Source organism: Rhipicephalus microplus, unplaced genomic scaffold, assembly GCF_043290135.1.
Source record: "Rhipicephalus microplus isolate Deutch F79 unplaced genomic scaffold, USDA_Rmic scaffold_16, whole genome shotgun sequence".
Taxonomy (NCBI): domain Eukaryota; kingdom Metazoa; phylum Arthropoda; class Arachnida; order Ixodida; family Ixodidae; genus Rhipicephalus; species Rhipicephalus microplus.
Window position 1 is genome coordinate 3,091,764 of NW_027464589.1, and position 24,274 is coordinate 3,116,037.

General features: G+C 41.9%; 1 protein-coding gene across 1 annotated transcript in view; it reads left to right on the top strand.

Annotated features, from left to right (window-relative positions):
- Nucleotides 1–16,079, top strand: part of LOC142785004 (uncharacterized) — a 42,879-nt gene extending 26,800 nt beyond the window's left edge. The window contains exon 3 of the mRNA XM_075883426.1: nucleotides 15,800–16,079. Within this exon, the coding sequence (XP_075739541.1) occupies nucleotides 15,800–15,922 (123 nt within the window). The 3' untranslated portion in view covers nucleotides 15,923–16,079. The remainder of the gene's footprint in view (nucleotides 1–15,799) is intronic.
- The last annotated feature ends 8,195 nt before the right edge of the window (nucleotides 16,080–24,274 follow it).

Sequence of the window (24,274 nt, forward strand, 5' to 3'; positions counted from 1 at the left end):
CCTCCCCAATAACTTAGCGTCTAACATTCGTCTGGTCGCAGACGACGGTGTCATTTGTCGCCCTATTCACAATCCTAACGACCCTGTCATCCTAAAGTCTGATCTTTGTTTGATTCACTCATGGTGCGAAAAATGGCTGATGTCCCTTAACATAAAGAAAAGTTAAGTCATTTCCTTCCATCGCCATCATCCTATTCCTCCAATAAATACTTCCTATTTTATTCTGAAATAACAGCAGCTAATTCATGTAAATACCTCGGTATCACTCTAACTTCAGATCTGACCTGGTCATCCCACATTATGAACATCACTAATGACGCCAACCGCGTGCTTGGCTATCTCCGAAGAAACTTACGTCTAGCCCCACCTTCTGTTAAACTTTTAACCTATCTAACACTAGTCCGCCCGAAGCTAGAATACGCATGTGCCATCTGGGATCCCCATCAAATAAATCTTATTAAAACGCTTGAAGCTATTCGAAATCGTGCCGCCAGATTCATTTATTCTGACTATTCCTATCTTAGCAGCGTCACAGAACTAAAATGTCAAGCTAACATGGTTAACATAGCTTCACACCGCAAAATTTCAAGACTGTGTTTGTTACACACATTTTATCGTGCATTGCACCTAAACCACGTTATCATTCCAGCCCATCGTCTTTCATGCTATATCAGCCATTCGAAAGCGGTTTATCCACCCCGTGCGCATACCACTGCTCATCACTCTTCATTTTTTGTGCAAACATCAACAGAATGGAACGATCTTCCTGCTGACATCATGCACCACTCCAGCATCGCCCATTTCAAAGAAGCCATCGAACAAATCATCTGTTTTTAAACTGTCTACCCCCTCATGTAACACCCCTTGACTGGGGCCCTTGAGGTATTAAAAATAAATAAATAAATAAATTAGAATACAGTGTGAATCCCTACCTTGTATCACTAGCTTGCTGGATGAATCGAAATAAATTGCAATTAAAAGCTCAAAAAACAAAATACATTATATTCAAGTCGCGCAATACACCCAACGATAAGAAAAAAACCATTACTTATGCAGGAATGAAAGTGCAGCAAGTGACATACCGGAAGTTTCTTGGAGTGACGTTTAATGAAGAGTTAAGCTGCAACGCGCATATCAGCCAACTATGGGTAGACTTATAAAAAATCATTGGTATTATGTACAGAATTTCTAAACTGATTCCCCTATCGCTGAAACAACAGCTATACAATTGCCTTTTTTATTCTAAGCTGTGCTATGGAGCTCTGGTGTGGGGAACAACGGCCAAAACTAACTGCAAGAAACTTGTACTTCTACAAAAAAGGGTTCTCCGCATATACTGCAAACACAAAGGAGAATACGCAAACTTGAAGACAGCATCTTTATCTCAAAGATATCATATGCTTTGCTTCGTACCGATCAAGTTTATTATATGAAAATATCGCAAACCATATACAGCAAAAAAACTGTATGAGCCCAACAAAGGAGCTAGACAACACACTTATCTGATCCACCAAATGTTACGCCGTCCACAACGAACAAGAACAAATTTCGGTAAACAAACTTTTACCCATCAAACAACTTGCATATTAAACAAATGAGAACACAAGCTTAATTTTGACTGTACAGAAAAAGCATCCAAGGTCCAAAATAAAGAAGTGCTAATGCTGGAAAACATACTTTTTGATGGATCCTAAAAAATACTGATGTTAGCAATGATAGTAGTCGAGCGATGGAAATCTTGTACTGCATGTATTTTATTAACTATAAAGTATAATGGTATGTATCACATGTCTCTAATGTTCTAGTCTGATTCCTTCCTGAATGATCATTATTTAGGTATGTTATGTAGTAAGAATGTTACAAGATTTGTATAATCAGTCGGATTCAATGTAACATGATATTTTTGTCAGCTATTCTTTGCTCTGTTGCTTCTTTTGTTCATGAAGGTCTGGATGCTGCGAAGGCTGTTTTTATTGTTTTTTTATGTACGTACTGTGTACAAAGGGGTTGGGTTCTCTGTCAGGCTACATGCCTTTAGCTCCATCATCTTTTTGTTTCTTGTGTCTTGTACAAGAAAACAATAAAACAAATTTTGAAAAGTCAAAATTGAAAAGTACAAACAGTGGGACCTAGCGTTTTGTAGATACATGCGCAAAGGTTAGGTTAAATTAGGTTATGAAGCGTCATAAAACCGCATAAAACAATGTCAGCTATTGAAGTGCAGCGTTTTTCACCGTTGCAAAAAGGAAACTGCGATAACAAATGTCGCGAAAGTGCATGAAAGCGTCGTAAAGTTGCAGAAAACAATGTAACGTAGGGAGTAAAACGTTTTCCACCGCCAGAAGTGCGAAGGTTTAGTTAGCTTCGGTTATGTTAGGTTAAGCTAGGTGCCGTCGTGAAACCACCCAAAACGACGTCATCTAACGAGATAATGTTGTTTTGTGGTGAGTACGAAACTGCGATATCATGCGAAATATTGTGAAAGCAAACAAAACGGCGTGAACTAGCCAGATACTGCGTCTTGTAGCGCTACAAGTGCGAAACAGCTCTATTATGCAATACTCGTGAAAGCGCATGCAAGCATCGTGAAACCTCAATGAATGATGTCATTTAGCGAGATACAGCGTTTTGTACTCTACTAAGTCGGTGAAGAACTGTGAGGTCATGCAGTTATCCTAATTGTGCACGAAACAGTGTGACCTAGAGTTTTGTTGATTGATTTGTTAACGTCCCCAAACCACTATTTGATTATTACAGACGCCGTAGTGGAGGGCTCCGGAAATTTTGCACGAATGGGGTTCTTTAACGTGCACCCAAATCTGAGTACACAGGCCTACAACATTTCCGCCTCCATCAAAAATGCAGCCGCCACAGCCGGGATTTGATCCCACAACCTGTGGGTCAGCAGCCGAGTACCTTAGCCACTAGACCACCGTGGCGGGGCGACCTAGAGTTTTGTCAAGATACAAGTGCGAAGGTTAGGTTAGGTTAGGTTAGGTTAGGTTATCAAGCGTAATAAAACAGCATGAAACGACGTCAGCTATTGAGAAATGGCGTTATTCACGATTACAAGTCTTAAATTGCGATGCTTGTTGGGTTAAGTTAGGAAGCGTCTTGAAACAATCCGAAAAGACGTCAACTAGTGTGATGGTGTTCTGTTTTGTTGGTTGCGCAAAACTGTGATGTCCTGAAAAACTGTGAAAGCACACAAAACGTTGTGAACTAACGAGATACTGCGTTTTGTAACGTTACAAGTGCGAAACTGCTATATTTTGCAATTGTCGTGAAAGCGCATACAAACATCGTGAAACCTCACAGCACGATGTCATCAAGTGCGATTCGGCGTTCTGTACTGTTGCGAGTGGTTGAAAAGTTGCGATGTCTTGCAAATATTGTAAATGTACACGAAACAGTGTGACCTAGCGTTTCGTAGATACTAGCGCGGAAGTTAGGTTAGAGAATAGGTTATGAAGCGGCTTAAAACCGCATGAAACAATATCAGCCTTTTAGACGCAGTGTTTTTTACCGTTGCAAGTCAGAAACTGCGATGACAAATGTTGCGAAAGCTCATGAAAGCGTCGTAAAGTTGCAGAAAGCAATGTTACGCAGCGAGTAAAACGTTTTCTACCGCCAGAAGTGCGAAGGTTTAGTTTGGTTGGGTTATTTTAGGTTAAGCTAGGTACCGTCATGAAACCACCCAAAAAGACGTCATCTAACGAGATAATGTTGTTTTGTGGCGAGTAAAAAACTGCGACATCATGCGAAATATTGTGAAAGCAAACAAAACGGTGTGAACTAGCCAGATACTGCGTCTTGTACCGTTACAAGTGCGAAACTGCTATATTATGCAATTCTCGTGAAAGCGCATGCAAGCATCGTGAAACCTCGAAGATGATGTCATTTAGCGAGATACAGCGTTCTGTACAGTACTAAGTTGGTGAAAAACTGTAAAGTCATGCAATTATCCCTATCATGCACGAAACAGTGTGACCTAGAGTTTTGTAAAGATACAAGTGCGAAGGTTAGGTTAGGTTTGGTTATGAAGCGTAATAAAACAGCATGAAACAATGTCAGCTGTTGGAAAAGAAAAGGAATAAACGTGTGCAGGCTAGTACTGCAAAAGAAGAAGTAGTTGAAAACGACAAACCGCGTTCGGTCTGGTTTCTTCGCCGATCAGTAGTTTTTCTTTACATCGTGGTGCCGAAACCCCTCGTGCGCACACTTCTTCATCGCACTACTTGAGGGTAGCTTCTACTCGACCGCGTCATTTTGCGGGCGGCGAGGACTGCAACGAATCGTTCCTGATTGGCGTAGACCAGACTAGACTCCACCACCGGATCCGATGGATCCCCTCAAGACCAAGCGCTCCGCTCGACGAGCCCAGAACAGGAAGCTCCTGCAAAAAGCAAGGTTACTGCTACGTGACCCTACCGCGGACAAACCCAAACTCACAGGTATTTATGACCGTTTTTCAGCGAGCAACAATGAGGTCTCGAAGATCAATGATGCGCTCGAGGAGCACGTAGCGGACGAGGAGCTCGAAGATGAGTATGTCGCGGCAGCAGAGTATAACGACAAAGCTATAAGCACGATCGCTGAGATTCGCTGCAAGATAGACGGTATGTGTCATGGAGACAGTACAGCAGTGGCTGCTCCTCAGAACGCAAATACATCACCTTTTGACGTGCCGACCACAATTGGCCAAAGGCTGCCTAACCTTGGCATGCCAACATTTAGAGGTGATATACATGAATGGTCGGCTTTCTGGGAGAAGTTTGAGCAAACTGTCCACCTGAACAGCGCTTTGTCAACAACGACGAAGTTCTTCTATCTACTTCATTATCTTGCGGGTGAAGCGGCAGCTGCGATATGTGTTTTTCCGACTTCCGAAGCCTGTTATGCAGACGCCATCGAGTTATTGAAGGAACGCTTCGGATATCCAAAACGGATCGAGCAACACCACCTATCAGCGCTTCGCAATCTACCTCACATCCAGTCGGGAAGCGACGTCCGCGGCCTTAGGCGACTTTACAACGCTGTGCAGCTGAATATCCGTTGTCTAACTGCACTAAATGTTCCCTGCGCTTAGCTTTTCCGCTATGCTGATTGACATTTTACAGGAAGCCCTACCGTACGACATCAATTTGGCCTACACACGTGCAAAGCGCAGTCAGGCACGAAGAGAAAACGAGTCTGCTGCCAATGTCTTTGAGCCAAGCGTGGCAGCTGCTACATCTGATTCTGAGTTAAAGGAGCAGCTCACCTATACACGTATAGAGCTAGAAAGTCGGAAGCAGTGCAAGCCCTATAATGACCGACTGCTGGATGACCGTGCACAGAGGACACGAAGCGGCAGCACCAGCACGGCTTCCGTACTACACAGAACATCAAGAAGCTGGGTTGAGTGCTTTTTCTGCAAGTCGAAGAAACATGGCACTCGCGCTTGTGATGTGAACCTTGCCATCGATTCAAAGAAAGGAATGCTTGCGAAAGACAACCGCTGCTATCGATGCACATCCCGATGACATCAGGCACGTTCGTGCCGTGGTAAACTCACCTGCTCGAGTTGCCACTGGAGGCACGCATCAAGTATGTACAACCCGCACTATACATCGAACCAACCATTGACACATTCTCGTCCAGTTGACGCCTCCAGCAGCACTGTAGGAATGGTGTCGTCACAACCAGTTATGCTGTGTGACAATGATTCACTGAGTGGGGGCACAACGAATCGCAGTGAAGTATATCTACAAACGTTTCGCGCCTTTGTCATCAAAGACGGCAAAACAAGGCGTCCGAGGGATTCTCGATGAAGGGAGCCAGCGATCCTTCGTCACGGAAGATCTCGCCAAGACATTACACCTACAGGTGCTGGGAGAAACACAAATTGCACTGAATAGGTTTGGCTGTTCATCACCAAGTACTGTGGAAAAACGGAAAGTGGTAGAAGTTCCTCTGCGTAGCCAACACGGTTCTGACACCTGCACATTGCGCGCAATCGTTGTTGCAGTTATCTGCCACGATATTGTTTCCCCGAAAGCTGACAGCCATTTCGTTCAGAACCTGCGTCTTGAAGGCAAGGTCATTGCGGACGAAAAGAAGTTTGATGCGGAAATGGGAAATAGTCTCAGCTTGTTGATCGGTGCTGACCACCTCTGGCAAGTCATGTCGGGACGCATCGTCAAAAGTGCAGAAGTTCCAGGACTCGTAGCAATAGAGACAGCTATTGGGTGGACGCTACAAGGACACAGTGACCGAAAGGCCTTGCTTGACTTCAGCTCTATCCTAATGGTCTGCATTCTGAAAGTGCAAGCAATTGTTGATGACGAATCAACCTCACAGATTTTTGGATATTTTTGGCAAATAGAAGAAATGGGCAGCGCAGATTCAGCGGAACCTTCCTCCCATGAGTCTGTTGCACGATTCCTTGAAACCATTAGCAAGAAAATTGACATATACACTGTGGCGTTGTCTTGGAAGAAAGATAAGAAACCGCTTCTAGGGAACAACCGGGAAATCGCGCTATGATGTCTACAAATATTAACACGGAGGCTATCAACGATGGAAAGAATGTTGCAGCGATATGACAGAGTGATCCGGCAACATCTGGAGTTGGGTCACGCGGAAGTCGCGCTTAAGGATACTCCTCGGGATTGAGATCACACCATATATTATATGCCACATCAGGAAGTAATAAGAGAGGAATCAACTACCAAACTGCGTGTAGTGTTCCACGCATCGTCACACACACAAGGTGTACCATCCCTTAACGACTGCTTGGATAAAGGAGTGAATCTCAATCTAGAATTGCTGCAAGTCCTTCTTCGCTTTCGGTGGTACCCTGTTGTCATCAATTCCGACATTGAAAAGGCATTCTTACAAATTGAGATACAGGAGACTGAGATGCATTCCGGTTTTCCTGGTTTGACTATTTCCGTAAGCTAACACCGTAAGCTCGTCGAATGGCGCATGACACGGATACCGTTTGGATCAATGTCAAGCCCTTTCTTGCTCATGGCGACTATTCACTGCCATTCAGATAACGCATGTAAAGATAAAGAGATTGCTTCTACAATGAAGAAGGCATTTTATGTTGACGATTTATTGGTGGGTGCGGAGACATTCTATGAAGGTCGGCGCATCTACGAGCAGTCGAAAGAAATTATGAAAGATGCTGGCATGAAGCTCAGAAAGTGGAAGACCAATGACCATCAGCTGCAGAACATTTTTGACAACCAGGAGGAGCAAGTAGATGGAGCATCTGGAGAAGCAGCCGCAGTCTTGGGAATGCAATGGGATATAGGAAATGTTTACTTCAAATTTTCTTCTAAGTCTGTGGTCCAGTATTTAGTGGCTGGCAAGCTCGACACGAAGCGTACCCTACTGAAGGTTGCTTTTCAAATTTATGACCCGCTTGGCATTCTATTGCTATTCACCATCACTGCGAAGTTTTTGTTTCCACGCCTTTCGGTTTTAGGCCATTCCTGGGATAAAGAATTGCCCGCGGAGATCAAGACGCAGTGGGCACCCTGGTGTGCAGATGTAATACAGCTCGGCCACATAAAGATTCCGTGTTACGTGTAAGACGGACTGCATGGAGCACTTAAAGAGGCTGAACTGCATATCTTCGTTGGCGCCAGCCTGAAGGCTTACGGAGCATGTGCCTATTTGAGAGAATTTGTTGAAGGTGGAAACTCCGCTACCTTTCTCATAGTAGTGAAGTCAAGAGTGGCACCTATTAAGACATTAACGCTTCCAAAGCTCGAGCTTATGGCCGCGGTAGTGGGAGCCAGATTGCTAAAATACATTTGCTCCTCGTGAAATTTCAAGCATTTCTATTGCGTCATGTGGACTGACTCCATGATCACACTGAGGTGGATTCGCGGAAACCATAGCAAGTGGAGTCAGTTTGTAAACCACAGAGTGACTGAAATAACGCAAGGTACGGAAACAGCGTTATGGCGCTACTGCCCTGGCGAAGACAACCCGGTGGATGTACTGACTAGAGGTATACCGATAAGGACTCTACGTGCATGTCGCTATTGGTGGTATAGACCTGAATGGTTGTCCCAGCAAAAATCAGGCTGGCCTCCAGAACCTAACCAGTTCAAACCGGTAAACAAAGAGGCAGAGATTGAAACGGAACATGTATTTCTTCAAGTGTCGTCCAGAAACTTACACCCGGTGATCGATATAAGGAAGCATAAAGACCTGCGGAAGCTCCTACGCGTCACCTACTGCGTCTTTCGCTTTGTGAATCGATGCCGTGGACTTCGAAATTTGCTCAGCGAAACAATTTTAGCACAGGAGCTAAGCAAGTCTGAAATGGTTTGGGTCCGATATGTTCAGATAGAAGTATTCGCGAAGGACGTCGAACAAATACAGCTTGAACTTTGAACTTTGAACTTTATTTATTTCAACATTCGGGATGCTTAGGGCCGTGGTCAAAAAGCCTCTAATCGGCTAGACTGGGACCACGACCCCTTACAAATGGGCAGCATAGGCAACACTTTTATTGAAGTGACAATGTACAAAAATTTGAGCAAGCATAAAGCATAAAGTATAATAAGCATAAGCATAATAAAGCATAAGCATAATAAAGCATGAAGATTGAAAAGTAATAAACTCAAAGAAATGACCGTAATTATTTCCTTACACATACGATATCAATAAGAGAGTGTAACGATGCAAGAAAAGAAGATCGCAAGATTAGCACCAAAGTAAAAAAAAATATGAGGCATGTGCCCATACGCTTACTACACTTACAATCAGAACAGTCACTCAAATGGAAGACGATATGGCATTCAAGTGAAACGGCAGGAGGAAGCGCAGCATTTCTTTGCCGTAGTTAGTGCGCGTGCGCGGGATAAGCCATGTGTGATTGAAACGCGTGTTATAAAGAACTTTGCGGTCGTTTAGGTTGGCAATGGTTCCTAAAAGGTTGTCGCCTTTTCATCCTGCCTGGTAGCGTTTCACAAGCATTGCGCGGTAGTATTCAGGTAGAGGTAGCACCTTCATGTCGTGAAATATGGGAGTGGTGTGACTGCGATATGGAGCATTTGCAACGGCACGAACAGCCCTTTTCTGTATGACGTGCAGTTTGCGGATATTTGTTAGAGTTGTCGTACCCCAAACCAGATGACAGTAGTTGACGTGAGATAAAAACAGGAATTTATAGATGAGAAGTTTAACTGCCTTAGGTAGCGAGAAACGCACCCGGGATAATATGCCCGAAATCCTTGATATAGTGCCACATAGTTTTTCAGTGTGTGCGTTCCAAGACATGTGTTGATCGAAAATTATTCCCAGACACTTAATACGGTGTACTATCTCAAGTTCTGAACTGCCAAGTTTTAATGGGACATGACAAGGGGTTTGTTTATTTTTCGGCCTGAAATATACAGCTTTTGTTTTTGATGTGTTAAGTTTTACACAGTTAACGCATGTCCACTTGGCCAACTTCGCCAGTACCTCATTTGCGTCATTAATTAAGTTTGTATAATTTTCAGCAGTAAGAAGCAAGGTTGTATAATCAGCGTGTATAATACATTTTACAGACGTGTCAATTTTTACAATATCATTTATGTATATACAAAAAAGCAGAGGCCCTAATATGCTACCTTGTGGTACACCCGCTGAAATTTTTAGTAAATTGGAGGTACAATTGCCGACGACTACTTCCTGCTGCCGATACATTAGGTATGATTCAATGAGTTGTAAGAAAACACCTCGAAATCCATAGTGTGCACATTTCTTTAGCAGCGCAATGTGATTTATTGTGTCGAACGCCTTTGAATAGTCTACGAAGATGCCTAAAGTGTGTAGTTCGCGTTCAAAAGCATTTAGTATAAATTCTTTCTGTTCTAAAAGAGCATGTTCAGTCGTACGGCCTTTGATAAAACCAAACTGCGAAGGAGTGATGATGTGGTGCTTATCTAGGAAAGAAACCATACGCTTTTGAATTAGTTTTTCCAGACCTTTTGAAATTACTGGAAGTATAGATATCGGTCGGTAATTGTTCAGTGCATTTTTATCTCCTCCTTTGTACAGCACAACCACTTTTGCAACTTGTAACTTTTGTGGGAAAATTGCGGTGGAAAAAGCAAGATTAAAGATATGCTCTAATAATTCAGCAATGATATCTAATACGTGTTTGATGGGCTTAATCTGTATGTCATATGCGTCACAACACGTGTTGTTTTTCACAGACGAAAAAGCATGTGAAAGTTCACCAGCTGTTGTTGGCGCCACAAACGCGCTCTCAGAGATACTGTCAGACAAATATGTGGTACAAGCCGAATTGTACTGTTCCTTTGCTAGAGATACAAAATAGTCATTGAATAAGTTTGCTAAATCATCCTTACAAATAACGTCACCGTCTATCACAAGCTCAATAGGCCTGAAGTCATCACCGTTACGGCAAGAAATTTGTTTAGTCTAGACCAAGCCAAGTCTTGTTTATTCATTACATCTTTGTTAAAGATGCTGTTTAAGTACGTTCTCTTTTTGTAACGCAACAGGCTGTTTACTTTATTTCGCTGGGCTTTGAAACGTTTAAGCGTTTCTTCGTTCTTGCACACACTCTACCCAAACAGTCTATCCTTGTTGAGTGAAAGCTCAAGACGGGAAGTTTTTCAGAAAACCAATGCAGAAACTGTACAGACTGGAATTGAGCGACGCTACTGAGGGGCGGGAGTATGTTGGAAAAGAAAAGGAATAAACGTGTGCAGGCAAGTACAGCAAAATACGAAGAAAGTGAAAACGAGAAACGGCGTTCGGTCTGGTTTCTCCGCCGATCGGTAGTTTTTTTTTTTACATCAGCTATTGATAAACGGCCTTTTTCACAATTACAAGTCTGAAATTGCGATGCTTGTTGGCTTAAGTTAGCAAGGGTCTTGAAACCACCCGAAACGACGTCAACTAGTAAGATGGTGTTCTGTTTTGTTGGTTGCGCGAAACTGCGATGTCGTTAAAAACTGTGAAAGCACACAAAACTTTGTTAACTAACGAGATACTGCGTTTTGTAACGTTACAATTTCGAAACTGCTATCTTTTGCAATTGTCGTGAAAGCGCATACAAGCGTCGTGAAACCTCACAGCACGATGTCAACTAGTGCCATAGGGCGTACTGTACTGTTGCAAGTGGGTGGAAAGTTGTGATGTCATGCAAATATTGTAAATCTGCACGAAACAGTGTGACCTAGCGTTTCGTACATACAATTACGAAGATTAGGTTAGATTAGGTTAGGAAGCGTCGTAAAACCGCATGAAACAATGTCAGCCATTTTTATGCAGTGTTTTTCATCGTTGCAAGTCGGGAACTGCGATAAGAAATGTTGCAAAAGCGCATGAAAGCGTCATAACGTTGCAGAAAGCAATGTAACCTACGACAAAAACGTTTTCTACCGCCAGAAGTGCGAAGATTAGGTTAGGTTGAGTTATGCAAGGTTAAGCTAGGTACCATCGTGAAACCACTCAAAACGACGTCATCTAACGAGATATTGTTGTTTTGTGGCGAGTACGAAACTGCGATATCATGTGAAATATTGTGAAAGCCAGATATTGCGTCTTGTACCGTTACAAGTGAGAAACTGCTATATTATGCAATTCTCGTGAAAGCGCATGCAAGCATCGTGAAACAACAAAGAATGATGTCTTTAGCAATATACAGCATTCTGTACTGTACTAAGTCGGTGAAGAACTGTGAGGTCATGAAATTATCCTAAATGTGCACGAAACAGTGTGACCTAGTGTTTTGTAAAGATACAAGTGCGAAGGTTAGTTTAGGTTAGGTTGGGTTATGAAGCGCCATAACACTGCATGAAACAATGTCAGCTACTGAGAAACGGTGTTTTTTACGATTACAAGTCTGAAATTTTGATGCTTGTTTGGTTAACTTAGGAAGCATCTTGAAACCACCCGAAACGAAGTCAACTAGTGAGATGGTTGGCTGTTTTGTTGCTTGCGCAGAACTGCGATGTCTTGAAAAACTGTGACAGCCCACAGAACGCTGCGAACTAGCCGGATACTGCGTCTTGTACCGTTACAAGTGCGAAACTGCTCTAATATGCATTTCTCGTGAAAGCCCATGCAAGCATCGTGAAACCTGCAAGAACCATGTCGTTTACCGAGATACAGCGTTCCATACTGTACCAAGTTCGTGAAAAACTGTGAAGGCATGCAATTATCTTCAATATGCACGAAGCAGTGTGACCTACAGTTTTGTACAGATAAAAGTGCGAAGGTTAGGTCAGGTTAGGTTATGAAGCGTAACAAAACAGCCTGAAACAATGTCAGCTATTCAGAAACGGCGTTTGTAACGATTACAAGTCTGAATTTGCGATGCTTGTTGGGTTAATTTAGGAAGCGTCAGAAAACCACGCGAAACAACGTCAACTAGTGAAATGGTCTTCTGTTTTGTTGCTTGTGCGAAACTGCGTTGTCGTGAAAACTGTGAAAACGCACAAATCCTTGTAAACTAGCCCTATAGTGCGTCCTGTACCGTTACAAGTGCGAAACTGCTATAATATAAAATTCTCGTGAAAGCGCATCAAAGCATAGTAAAACCTCATAGAACGATGTCATTTAGCAAGATACAGCGTTCTGTACTGTACTGAGTTGGTGAAAAACTGTGAAGTCATGCAATTATCCTGAATGTGCATGAAACAGTGTGACCTAGAGTTTTGTAAAGATACAAGTGAGAAGGTTAGGTTAGGTTATGAAGCGTAATAAAACAGCATAAAACAATGTCAGCTATTCAGAAACGGCATTTTTCACGATTACAAGTCTGAAATTGCGATGCTTGTTGGGGTAAGTTACGAAACATCTTGAAACCACCCGAAACGACGTCAACTAGTGAGATGGTGTTCTGTTTTGTTGGTTACGCGAAACTGCGATGTCGTTAAAAACCGTGAAAGCACACAAAACGTTGTGAACTAACGAGATACTGCGTTTTGTAACGTTACAAGTGCGAAACTGCTATATTTTGTTATTGTCGTGAAAGCGCATAGAAGCATCGTGAAACCTCAAAGCAAGATGTCAACTAGTGCGATACGGCGTTCTGTACTGTTGCAAGTGGGTCGAAAGTTGCGATGTCATGCAAATATTCTAAATGTGCACGAAACAGTGTGACCTAGCGTTTCGTAGATACAAGGTCGAAGGTTAGGTTAGATTAGGTTATGAAGCGTCATAAAACCGCAAAAAACAATGTCAGCCATTGAGATGCAGTGTTTTCACCGTTGCAAGTCAGAAACTGCGATAACAAAAGTTGCGAAAGCTCTTGAAAGCGTCGTAAAGTTGCAGAAAGCAATGTAGCGTAGCGAGTAAAACGTTTTCAACCGCCAGAAGTGCGAAGGTTTAGTTAGTTTGGGTTATGTTATGTTAAGCTGGCTACCGTCGTGAAACAACGCAAAACGACGTCATCTAACGAGATAATGTTGTTTTGTGGTGAGTACGAAACTGCGATACTAGCGATATCTTGTGAAATATTGTGACAGCAAACAAAACGGCGTGAAATAGCCAGATACTTCGTCTTGTACCGTTACAAGTTCGAAACTGCTACATTATGCAATTCTCGTGAAAGCGCTTGCAAGCATCGTGAAACCTTTAAGAATGATGTCATTTAGCGAGATACAGCATTCTGTACTCTACTAAGTCGGTGAAGAACTGTGAGGTCATGCAATTATCCGAAATGTGCACGAAACAGTGTGACCTTGCGTTTTGTACACATACAAGTGCAAAGGTTAGGTTAGGTTAGGGTAGGTTAGGTTATGAAGCGTCATAAAACTGCATGAAACAATGTCAGCTACTGAGAAATGGTGTTTTTCACGATTACAAGTCTGAAATAGCGATGTTTGTTGGGTTAATCAGGGAGCATCGTGAAACCGCACGAAACGACGTCAACTAGTGAGATGGTGTTCTGTTTTGTTGCTTGCGCGGAACTGCGATGTCTTGAAAAACTTTGACAGCCCCCAGAAGGCTGTGAACTAGCCAGATACTGCGTCTTGTACCGTTACAAGTGCGAAACTGCTCTAATATGCATTTCTCGTGAAAGCCTATGCAAGCATCGTGAAACCTGAAAGAACCATGTCGTTTACCGATATACAGCGTTCTGTACTGTACCAAGTTCGTGAAAAACTATGAAGGCATGCAATTATTTTCAATATGCGCGAAGCAGTGTGCCCTAGAGTTTTGTACAGATACAAGTGCGAAGGTTAGGTTAGGTTAGGTTATGAAGCGTAATAAAATAGCATAAAACAATGTCAGCTATTCAGAAACGGCGTTTTTCACGATTACTAGTATGAAATTGCGATGCTTGTTGAGCAAAATTAGAAAGCGTGTTGAAACCACACGAAACGACGTCAACTAGCGAAATGATGTTCTGTTTTGTTGCTTGTACGAAACTGCGATGTCGTGAAAAAAGGTGAAAACACAGAAAACGTTGTCAACTAGCCGGATACTGCGTCTTGTACCGTTACAAGTGCGAAACTGCTATAATATGCAATTCTCGTGAAAGCGCATGCAAGCATCGTGAAACCTCAAAGAATGATGTCATTTAGTGAGATACAGCATTCTGTACAATACTAAGTCGGTGAAGAACTGTGAGGTCATGCAATTATCTTAAATGTGCACGAAACAGTGTGACCTAGCGTTTTGTAAATATACAAGTGCGAAGGTTAGGTTAGGTTGTGAGGCGTCATAATACTGCATGAAACAATGTCAGCTACTGAGAAACGGTGTTTTTCACAATTACAAGTCTGAAATTGCGATGTTTGTTAGGTGAAGTTAGGAAGCGTCGTGAAACCATACGAAATGACGGCAACTAGTGAGATGGTGTTGTTTTGTGGCATGCGCGGAACTGCGATGTTGGGAAAAACTGCGACAGCCCCCAGAACGTTGTGAACTAGCCGGATACTGTGTTTTGTACCGTTACAAGTGCAAAACTGCTATAATATGCAATTCTAGTGACATCGCATGCAAGCAACGCGAAGCCGCAAAGAACGATGTCATTTAGCAAGATACAGCGTTCTGTACTGTTCTAAGTTGGCGAAAAACTCTGAAGTCATGCAAGTATCCTGAATGTCCACAAAACAGTGTGACCTAGAGTTTTGTCAAGATTTAAGTGCGAAGGTTAGGTTAGGTTAGGTTATGTTACGAAGCGTAAAAATTAGCATGAAACAATGTCAGCTATTCAGAAATCGCCTTTTTCACGATTACACGTCTGAAATTGCGATGCTTGTTGGGTTAAGTTAGGAAGCGTCTTGAAACCGCATGAAACAACGTCAACTAGTGAAATGGTGTTCTGCTTTGTTGCTTGTGCGAAACTGTGATGTCGTGAAAAATTTTGAAAACACAAAAAACGTTGTGAACTAGCCGGATACTGAGTCTTGTAACGTTACAAGTGCGAAACTGCTATAATATGCAATTCTCGTGAAAGCGCATGCAAGCATCGTGAAACCTCAAAGAACGATGTCAATTAGCAAGATACAGCGTTTTGTACTGTACTAAGTTGGTGAAAAACTGTGAGGTCATGCAATTATCCTGAATGTGCACGAAACAGCGTGACCTAGAGTTTTCTAAATATACAAGTGCGAAGGTTAGGTTAGGTTGTGAAGCGTAATAAAACAGCATGAAACAATGTCAGATATTGAGAAACGGCGTTTTTCATGATTACAAATCTGAAATTGCGATGCTTGTTTGGTTAAGTAAGGAAGCATCTTGAAACCACCCGAAACGACGTATACTAGGGCACGGCAGCATCACTGGCATGATGTCTAATCCGTTTGTTTTCATCGTCCAGCTCGTCGCTACCCTTCTGCTAATACCGGCGAGTGCGATGTACTGGGCTGGCAAGCTGCGATCAACGCCTTGCAACCGGCTATCCTCCTGCCTGTCAACGTGTCAACCGCACATGCGCACCTGAGCGATATCTGGACTACGCCCCCTTCATCGACAGCAGTTGGTGCTCTGGCGGGCCTCGACGGAGGAGCGACGGCGCTAAAAGCAATTCACTGGAGTATAAAGCCGGATCGCAACCATCCAGACGCCATAGGACGCGGCAGCATCGCTGGTAAGACGTCTAATCCGTTTGTTTTCATCGTCCAGGTGAGAAAACATTACGGCAAATGCTTTCGCTAAAATAACCTTTGTCTAGTTGTGCTGCCGTGCCCAGGGCTGCTCGGCTTAATATTGACTGAAATGCTGTCTCATAATAAGAAATTACTGTTACTTTGTGGAGACGTTGAAACTAACCCTGGACCTGGACCTGACCTAACCCTCCTCCTTAAACAGATTCAACAAATTGCTGATGATGTCAAGGAAATTAAGAATGACCGGCTCACTGCCATAGAATCCAAACTGGAAAAAGTAGCAGCTCTTGATGAGAAGGTATCCTTATGTGTCACCGCGGTAAACAAATTACAGCAATCACTTTCTGCTATGGAAAACAGGCTAGATGACCTTGAAAACCGCTCGCGACGGTCTAATCTAATACTGTATGGAATTCCAGAGAACGGCAAAGAAAATGACCGGGACCTTGCTGAAATGGTTAATGAAGATGTAATAAAGAAGGTACTCGAATTAGATCCCGTGGCTATCGAACAGATACATAGACTAGGAAGACCTTCTGCCAACAAAGCACGGCCGATAATACTAAAGTTTTTAGATTTCCGGGAAAAGACTACCATACTGAAGAATTGCTATAAATTAAAGGGATTAAAGATCGCGGTGGGGGAAGATTTCACTCCCCGTGTACGCGACATCAGAAAGAAACTGTGGCAAGCAGCTAAGGCAAGGAAACTAGAAGGTGACAAGATAAATCTTGTGTTTGACAAATTAAAAATCAACAACGAAGTGTTTGAATGGGACGATGATGTAAGCTGCATGCGGCCTGTTAAGCGCAACCCTCAGCAAAAAAACGAAGAATCCCATGTGCGCGCGTTGCGACCAAGCAACACTCAGTCACGCACCAAGTAAAGTTCGCAAACATAAACGTTCGCAGCATTCTTCTAAAGACAACCTGCCTAGAATCATTTTTACTCGGCACAGATCCCGACTTTGTCGCACTCACCGAAACGTGGCTGCCAAGTGACGTCAGGGACTTCGAAATAACGCCACCCAACTATGTAATCTTACGTAAAGACAGAGCTACACGGGGGGGAGGTGTGGCCATCCTAATAAGAAAAGATATCGCCTTCACGGCCCTCCCCGATGTCGATGGGGTGGAAGCAGTTTTTTGTAAAATGCACTTGACTGCCTGTCCAATGGTGATTGGTTGCGTTTATCGGAGCCCCTCGTCACACTCAGAAGCAATGCATTCCCTTTATAAATACCTGCACATTCACGCTCTTGCATGTAGACTTGTTGGCGATTTTAACCTCCCTGATATCGACTGGCTCACCATAAACCATCAATCATCTTCGTCTGACATTATTATTGATACAATTCTGACATTCAACCTCTCCCAAATGGTTAAAGAGCCCACTCGTGTACAAGGATGTTCCTCAAATATTCTTGACCCAGTTTTTATTAGTGACCACTTTCCTGCAGATGAGGCCATCATTGAGCTAACTGATGGTATATCAGATCACAAGATGGTATTGTGTTCGATTCCCTTGCATGAACGTATCAAGAATTCAAATTCAGTTTTGTCATTTCTTGATTTCAGCAACGCTGATGACACTAGTGTACTGGACCACTTATCATACGAATTTAGCTCATTCGAGCAGCCTGCTGATAATCCGGATGTTGATATCGAAACGTTGTGGCAGAAATATAAAGAAATTGTTTCGTATTGCGTCTCTCACTATATACCTTCTAAATCTAAGAAAGAAAGACAATTCAATCCATGGATAAACCGCGACATTATTCATGCTAAACGTAAAGTAAAGCACCTAAGAAAGTCTTTCAAACAAACATCGAATCCCATAACTGGTAAAAAGCTTGCGGAAGCCATCAGTTCATTGAAGTCTCAAATTAAAGCAGCTAAGAATCACTACTTTTCTTATACTCTACCTAATTTTCTTAATGATGCACCTCAAAAATTCTGGAACTACCTAAATCCAAAAAATAAAAAATATAGTACAATGTCTCCAGAAGAAAGTAGAGACCGAGCTAATCTGTTTAATAACTACTTCCACTCAGTTTTCACTACAGATAACGATATCCCCCCGCCTCTCGAAATTCATGGAGTAGACTCCATTGAACCTCTCCGTATAAACGAAGCAGGTATATTTGACTTTTTGCTAAAAACGAAGATGAAGAAACAACCAGGGCCTGATAATATACCTAATGAGTTTCTCACACGTTACGCCAAATGGGTAACTAAATATCTGTTTATTATATTTAACATGTCCCTAACAAAATCTTCACTGCCCAATGACTGGAAAATAGCACAGGTCATACCAATTCACAAATCGGGTAGTGAAGCTGACGTCGCTAATTATCGCCCGATATCCTTAACAAGCACAATCTGTAAAATATTTGAGCATATTATTCTTAAACATATAACTACTTACCTTGAAAACGAGAACATTTTGACACCATCTCAGCACGGGTTTCGTAAAGGTCTTTCCACCATTACGCAGCTTACCGAATTAATACATGAATTGTCATCGGCCATTGACCATCAAAAGCAGATCGACCTCATCTCACTCGACTTTTCTAAAGCATTTGACCGGGTTTCGCATCAAAAGCTCATGGAAAAATTGCAGGTGACAATAGGTAAAGGACCAATCACAAACTGGATTAGAGCATATCTAACCAAGCGGACGCAGTTTGTGAAAATAGACCAGCAAACATCGGAACTAACGGAAGTTACCTCAGGTGTACCACAGGGCGGCGTCCTAGCTCCTATTCTATTTCTGATTTTTATCAACGATTTGCCTCAATCCATCGGGACGAACATAAAGCTTTTCGCAGACGATTGTATTATTTACAAAGAAATTAACTCACCTTCAGATCATATGGTCCTCAGCAATGCTCTATTATCAGTGTCAGATTGGTGCACGAAATGGCAGATGACATTAAACGTAAAAATTCAGCCTTGTTAAGAATAACCCGTAGACAAAACATTTCAAATTTTGCCTACACTATTGGCGGCACGCAACTAACTTCCCTGAAACAGCATAAGTATCTTGGACTAGTCATTTTTAGTGACCTTAGATGGGAGGCACATGTTAATTACGTTACATCCTCAGCCTTAAAAAGATTATTTTTTCTTAAAAGACGACTACAATCCGCACCAACTCAAACAAAACTCTTAGCCTATAAAACCTTCATTCGACCTACAATAGAATACGCTAACTTAGTCTGGTTCCCGGCCACAAATAACTTAATTAAAAAGCTAGAAAGTGTACAAAGAAAGGCGGTTAGATTTATTTACAACAAATACAGTCTGCTCGATTCACCTACTGAATTAATCGCAAATACTGGGTTACTAACATTGCGAAATCGCGCTCAACTCTCACGTTTAAAAATGCTCTTCCAACTCATTCATAAACAGCTAAACATCGAGAGCTCTAGGTTCATATCAATTTTGGAAACTAGACAGTCACGCCATAAACATCCATTAACTTTACAGGAATACCGTTTCAACAGCAACTGCTTCAGGTGTTCTTTCTTCCCACAGTCAATTAGAGAATGGAATAGATTACCCGGCTGTATAATTAATAGTAAATATTTGAATACTTTTTTGATGTTGCTTAATAATCATATTCGCGCCACCCATAGTTAAATTGATGTTTTTTTTCTCAATTCTTGAGTGCCTTTTGATCATGATAAGTATATCAGTGTCGTACGCATGGAAAAGTCTTTCATGTTTATTAGTGATATTTTTTGCATGTTATTATTAACCGTCTAATATGTACCAAATCTGTGTTCTAAATGTTTTTCACCACGTTGTTTATGCTCCCATATAATCCATGTAATATCGTATAAGATCTATAGTCATACATTTTCACTTTTTCAATGTAAGTGTATCTATAGTATCTTTTGGTTGCCCTCCTGCAATAGTCCCCATTGGGACTGGCAGTATGTATAAATGAATAAGTAAATAAATAAATAAACTAGTGAGATGGTGTTCTGTTTTGTTGGTTGTGCGAAACTGCGACGTCGTGAAAAACTGTGAAAGCCCACAAAATATTGTGAACTAACAAGATACTGCGTTTTGTAACGTTACAAGTGCGAAGCTGCTATATTTTGCAATTGTCGTGAAAGCGCATACAAACATCGTGAAACCTCAAAACACGATGTCAACAAGTGCGATACGGCGTTCTGTACTGTTTCAAGTGTGTGGAAAGTTGTGATGTCTTGCAAATATTGTAAATGTGCATGAAACAGTGTTACCTAGCGTTTCGCATAAACAAGTGCAAAGATTAGGTTAGATTAGGTTATGAAGCGTCATAAAACCGCATAAATAAACGTCAGCCATTAAGATGCAGTGTTTTTCACCGTTGCAATTCAGAAAATGCGATAACAAATGTTGCGAAAGCACATGAAAGCGTCGTAAAGTGGCAGAAAGCAATGTAACGTAGCGAGTAAAATGTTTTCTACCGCCAGAAGTGCGAAGGTTTAGTTATTTTAAGTTATGTTAGGTTAAACTAGGTACCGTCGTGAAACCACCTAAAACGACGCCATCTAACGAGATAATGTTCTTTTGTGGCGAGCACGAAACTGCGATATCATGTGAAATATCGTTAAAGCAAACAACACGGCGTGTAACTAGCCAGATACTGCGTCTTGAACCGTTACAAGTGCGAAACTGCTATTTTATGCAATTCTCGTGAAAGAGCATGCAAGCATCGTGAAACCTCAAATAATGATGTCATTTAGCGAGATACAGCATTCTGTACTCTACTATGTCGGTGAAGAACTGTGAGGTCAAGCAAATATCCTAAATGTGCACGAAACACTGTGACCTTGCTTTTTGTAAAGATACAAGTCCTAAGATTAGGTTAGGTTAGGTTAGGTTATGAAGCATCATAAACTGCATGAAACAATGTCAGCTACTGAGAAATGGTGTTTTTCACGATTACAAGTCTGAAAATGCCATGTCTGTTGGGTTAAGTTAGAAAGCGTCGTGAAATCGTACGAAACGACGGCCACTAGTGAGTTGGTGTTGTTTTTGTTGCATGCGTGGAACTGCGACGTCAGGAAAAACTGTGACAGCCCACAGAACGTTGTAAACTAGCCGGATACTGCGTCGTGTACCGTTACAAGTGCGAAACTGCTATATTACGCAACTCTCGTGAAAGCGTATTCAAGCGTCGTGAAACCTCAAACAACGATGTCATTTAGCGAGTTACAGCGTTCTGTACTGTACTAAGTTGTCGAAAAACTGTGAAGTTATACGATTATCCTGTATGTGCACGAAACAGTGTGACCTAGAGTTTTATAAAGATACAAGTCCAAAGGTTAGGTTAGGTTAGGATATGAAGCGTTATAAAACAGGTTAAAACAATGTCAGCCATTGAGAAACGGCGTTTTTCACGATTACAAATCTGAAATTGCGATGCTTGTTGGGTTAAGTTGGGAAGCGTCATGAAACCATACGAAACGACGTCATTTAGTCAGATGATGTTCTGCTTTGTTGCTTGCGCGAAACTGCGATGTCGGGAAAAACTGTGACAGCCCACAGAACATTGTAAACTAGCCGGATCCTGCGTCTTGTACCGTTACAAGTGCGAAACTGCTATATTACGCAATTCTCGTGATAGCGCATTCAAGCATCGTGAAACCTCAAACAGCGATGTCGTTTAGCGAGTTACAGTGTTCTGTACTGTACTAAGTTGGTGAGAAACTGTGAAGTCATGTGAGTATCCTGTATGTGCACGAAACAGTGTGACCTAGAGTTTTGTAAAGATACAAGTGCAAAGGTTAGGTTAGGTTAGGTTATGAAGCGTAATAAAACAGCATGAAACAATGTCAGCTATTCAGAAACGGCCTCTTTCACGATTACAAGTCTGAAATTGCGATGCCTGTTGGGTTAAGTTAGGAAGCGTCTTGAAACCACACGAAAGACGTCAACTAGTGAAGTGGTGTTCTGTTTAGTTGCTTGTGCGAAACTGCAATGTCGTGAAAAACTCTGAAAACACACAAAACGTTGTGAACTATCCAGATGCTGCGTCTTGTACCGTTTCAAGTGCGAAACTGCTATAATATGCAATCCTCGTGAAAGCACATGCAAGCATCGTGAAACCTCAAAGAACGATGTCATTTAGCAAGATACAGCGTTCTGTGCTATACTAAGTTGGTGAAAAACTGAGAGGTCATGCAATTATCATGAGTGTGCGCGAAACAGTGTGACCTAGAGTTTTGTAAATATACAAGTGCGAAAGTTAGGTTAGGTTAGATTATGAAGCGTAATAAAACAGCATGAAACAATGTCAGCTATTGAGAAACGGCGTTTTTCACGAATTCAAGTCTGAAATTGAGATGCTTGTTGGGTTAAGTTAGGAAGCGTCTTGAAACCACCCGCAACGACGTCAACTAGTGAGATGGTGTTCTGTTTTATTGGTTGCGCGAAACTGCGATGTCGTGAAAAACTGTGAAAGCGCATTATACGTTGTGAACTAACGAGATGCTGCGTTTTGTAACGTTACAAGTGCGAAACTGCTATATTTTGCAATTATCCTGAAAGCGCATACAAGCATCCTGCAATCTCTCAGCACAATGTCAAGTAGTGCGATACGGCGTTCTGTACTAATGCAAGTGGGTGGAAAGTTGTGATGTCATGCAAATATTGTAAATTTGCACGAAACAGTGTGACCTAGCGTTTCGTAGATACAAGTGCGAAGGTTATGTTAGATTAGGTTATGAAGCGTCATAAAACCGCATGAAACCATGTCAGCCATTAAGATGCAGCTTTTTCACCTTTGCAAGTCGGAAACTGCGATAACAAATGTTGCGGAAGCGCATGAAAGCGTCGTAAAGTTGCAGAAAGCAATGTAACGTAGCGAGTAAAACGTTTTCTACCGCCAGAAGTGCGAAGGTTTAGTTAGGTTGGGTTATGTTAGGTTAAGCTAGGTACCGTCATGAAACCACCCAAAACGGCGTCATCTAACGAGATAATGTTGTTATGTGGGGAGTACGAAACTGCGATATCATGTGAAATATTGTGAAAGCAAAAAAAAAACGGCGTGAACTAGCTAGATACTGCGTCTTGTACCGTTACAAGTGCGAAACTGCTATATTATGCAATTCTCGTGAAAGAGCATGCAATCACCGTGAAACCTCAAAAAATAATGTCATAAAGCGGGATACAGCATTCTGTACTCTACTAAGTCGGTGAAGAACTGTGAGGTCATGCAATTATCCTAAATGTGCACGAAACACTGTGACCTAGCATTTTGTAAAAATTCAAGTGCGAAGGTTAGGTTAGGCTATGTTAGGTTATTTTTATTTTATTTTTTATTTAATAATACTGTCAACCCTCGCTTGAGGGTCATAACAGGGAGGAAGTACAATATGAGTACAAACAGAACACCTAAAAAAACCACTAAGGAATTAACACAGGAAAACAGAATCGGCAGTACTTCAACCATTACCAAAATAAGCATCGATTTCTCTGTGAAAAGTTTGCACATCGGTACTATTAATAACATGTTGTGGTAAAGAATTCCGTTGGTCTATAGCATCCGGGAAAAATGACCACCGAAAGATGTCAGTGCGAGCGCTGAAAGGTTCAATGGGGGCATCATGATTCAATCTAGTGCTACGTTTTCCGGGAAGGCGTACGTACTCGTCCTTAGGTATTTTGAAATCCCTTGGAATAAACGAAATAATGTTTTAAGATTTTGTTTCCGTCTTCGAATTTCCAGTGATTTTAAATTGCATAAATTTAGCGTATCTGTTACTGAATGCCGCCTTCTATAGCTAGAGCACACAAACCGAGCTGCACTCCTCTGAATACGTTCTAACTCGGTGACCAAGTGTTTCTGGTGAGGGCTCCAAACCACAGAGGCGTATTCCAGTCTAGGTCTAATATATGTGTGGTATGCAAGCCGCTTTACGTGTTTCGGTGTTTTATGCATCTTTGCTCTTAGAAAACACAGTTTTTTAAATGACTCAGAACAAACCGATTCATTGTGACGGTGCCAAGTTAGGTTGTTCGTATTTTCAACCCTAAGTATTTAAAAGGGGGCGTTTTACTGAGTTTATTGCTCCCGATGTTGTACTGGAACTTCAGAACATTTTTCTTGTTGGTAATGTGTACGTATGTTGTTTTTTAAAGTTAATTTGTATATCCCATTTGTAACACCACAATTCTAAATCTTCA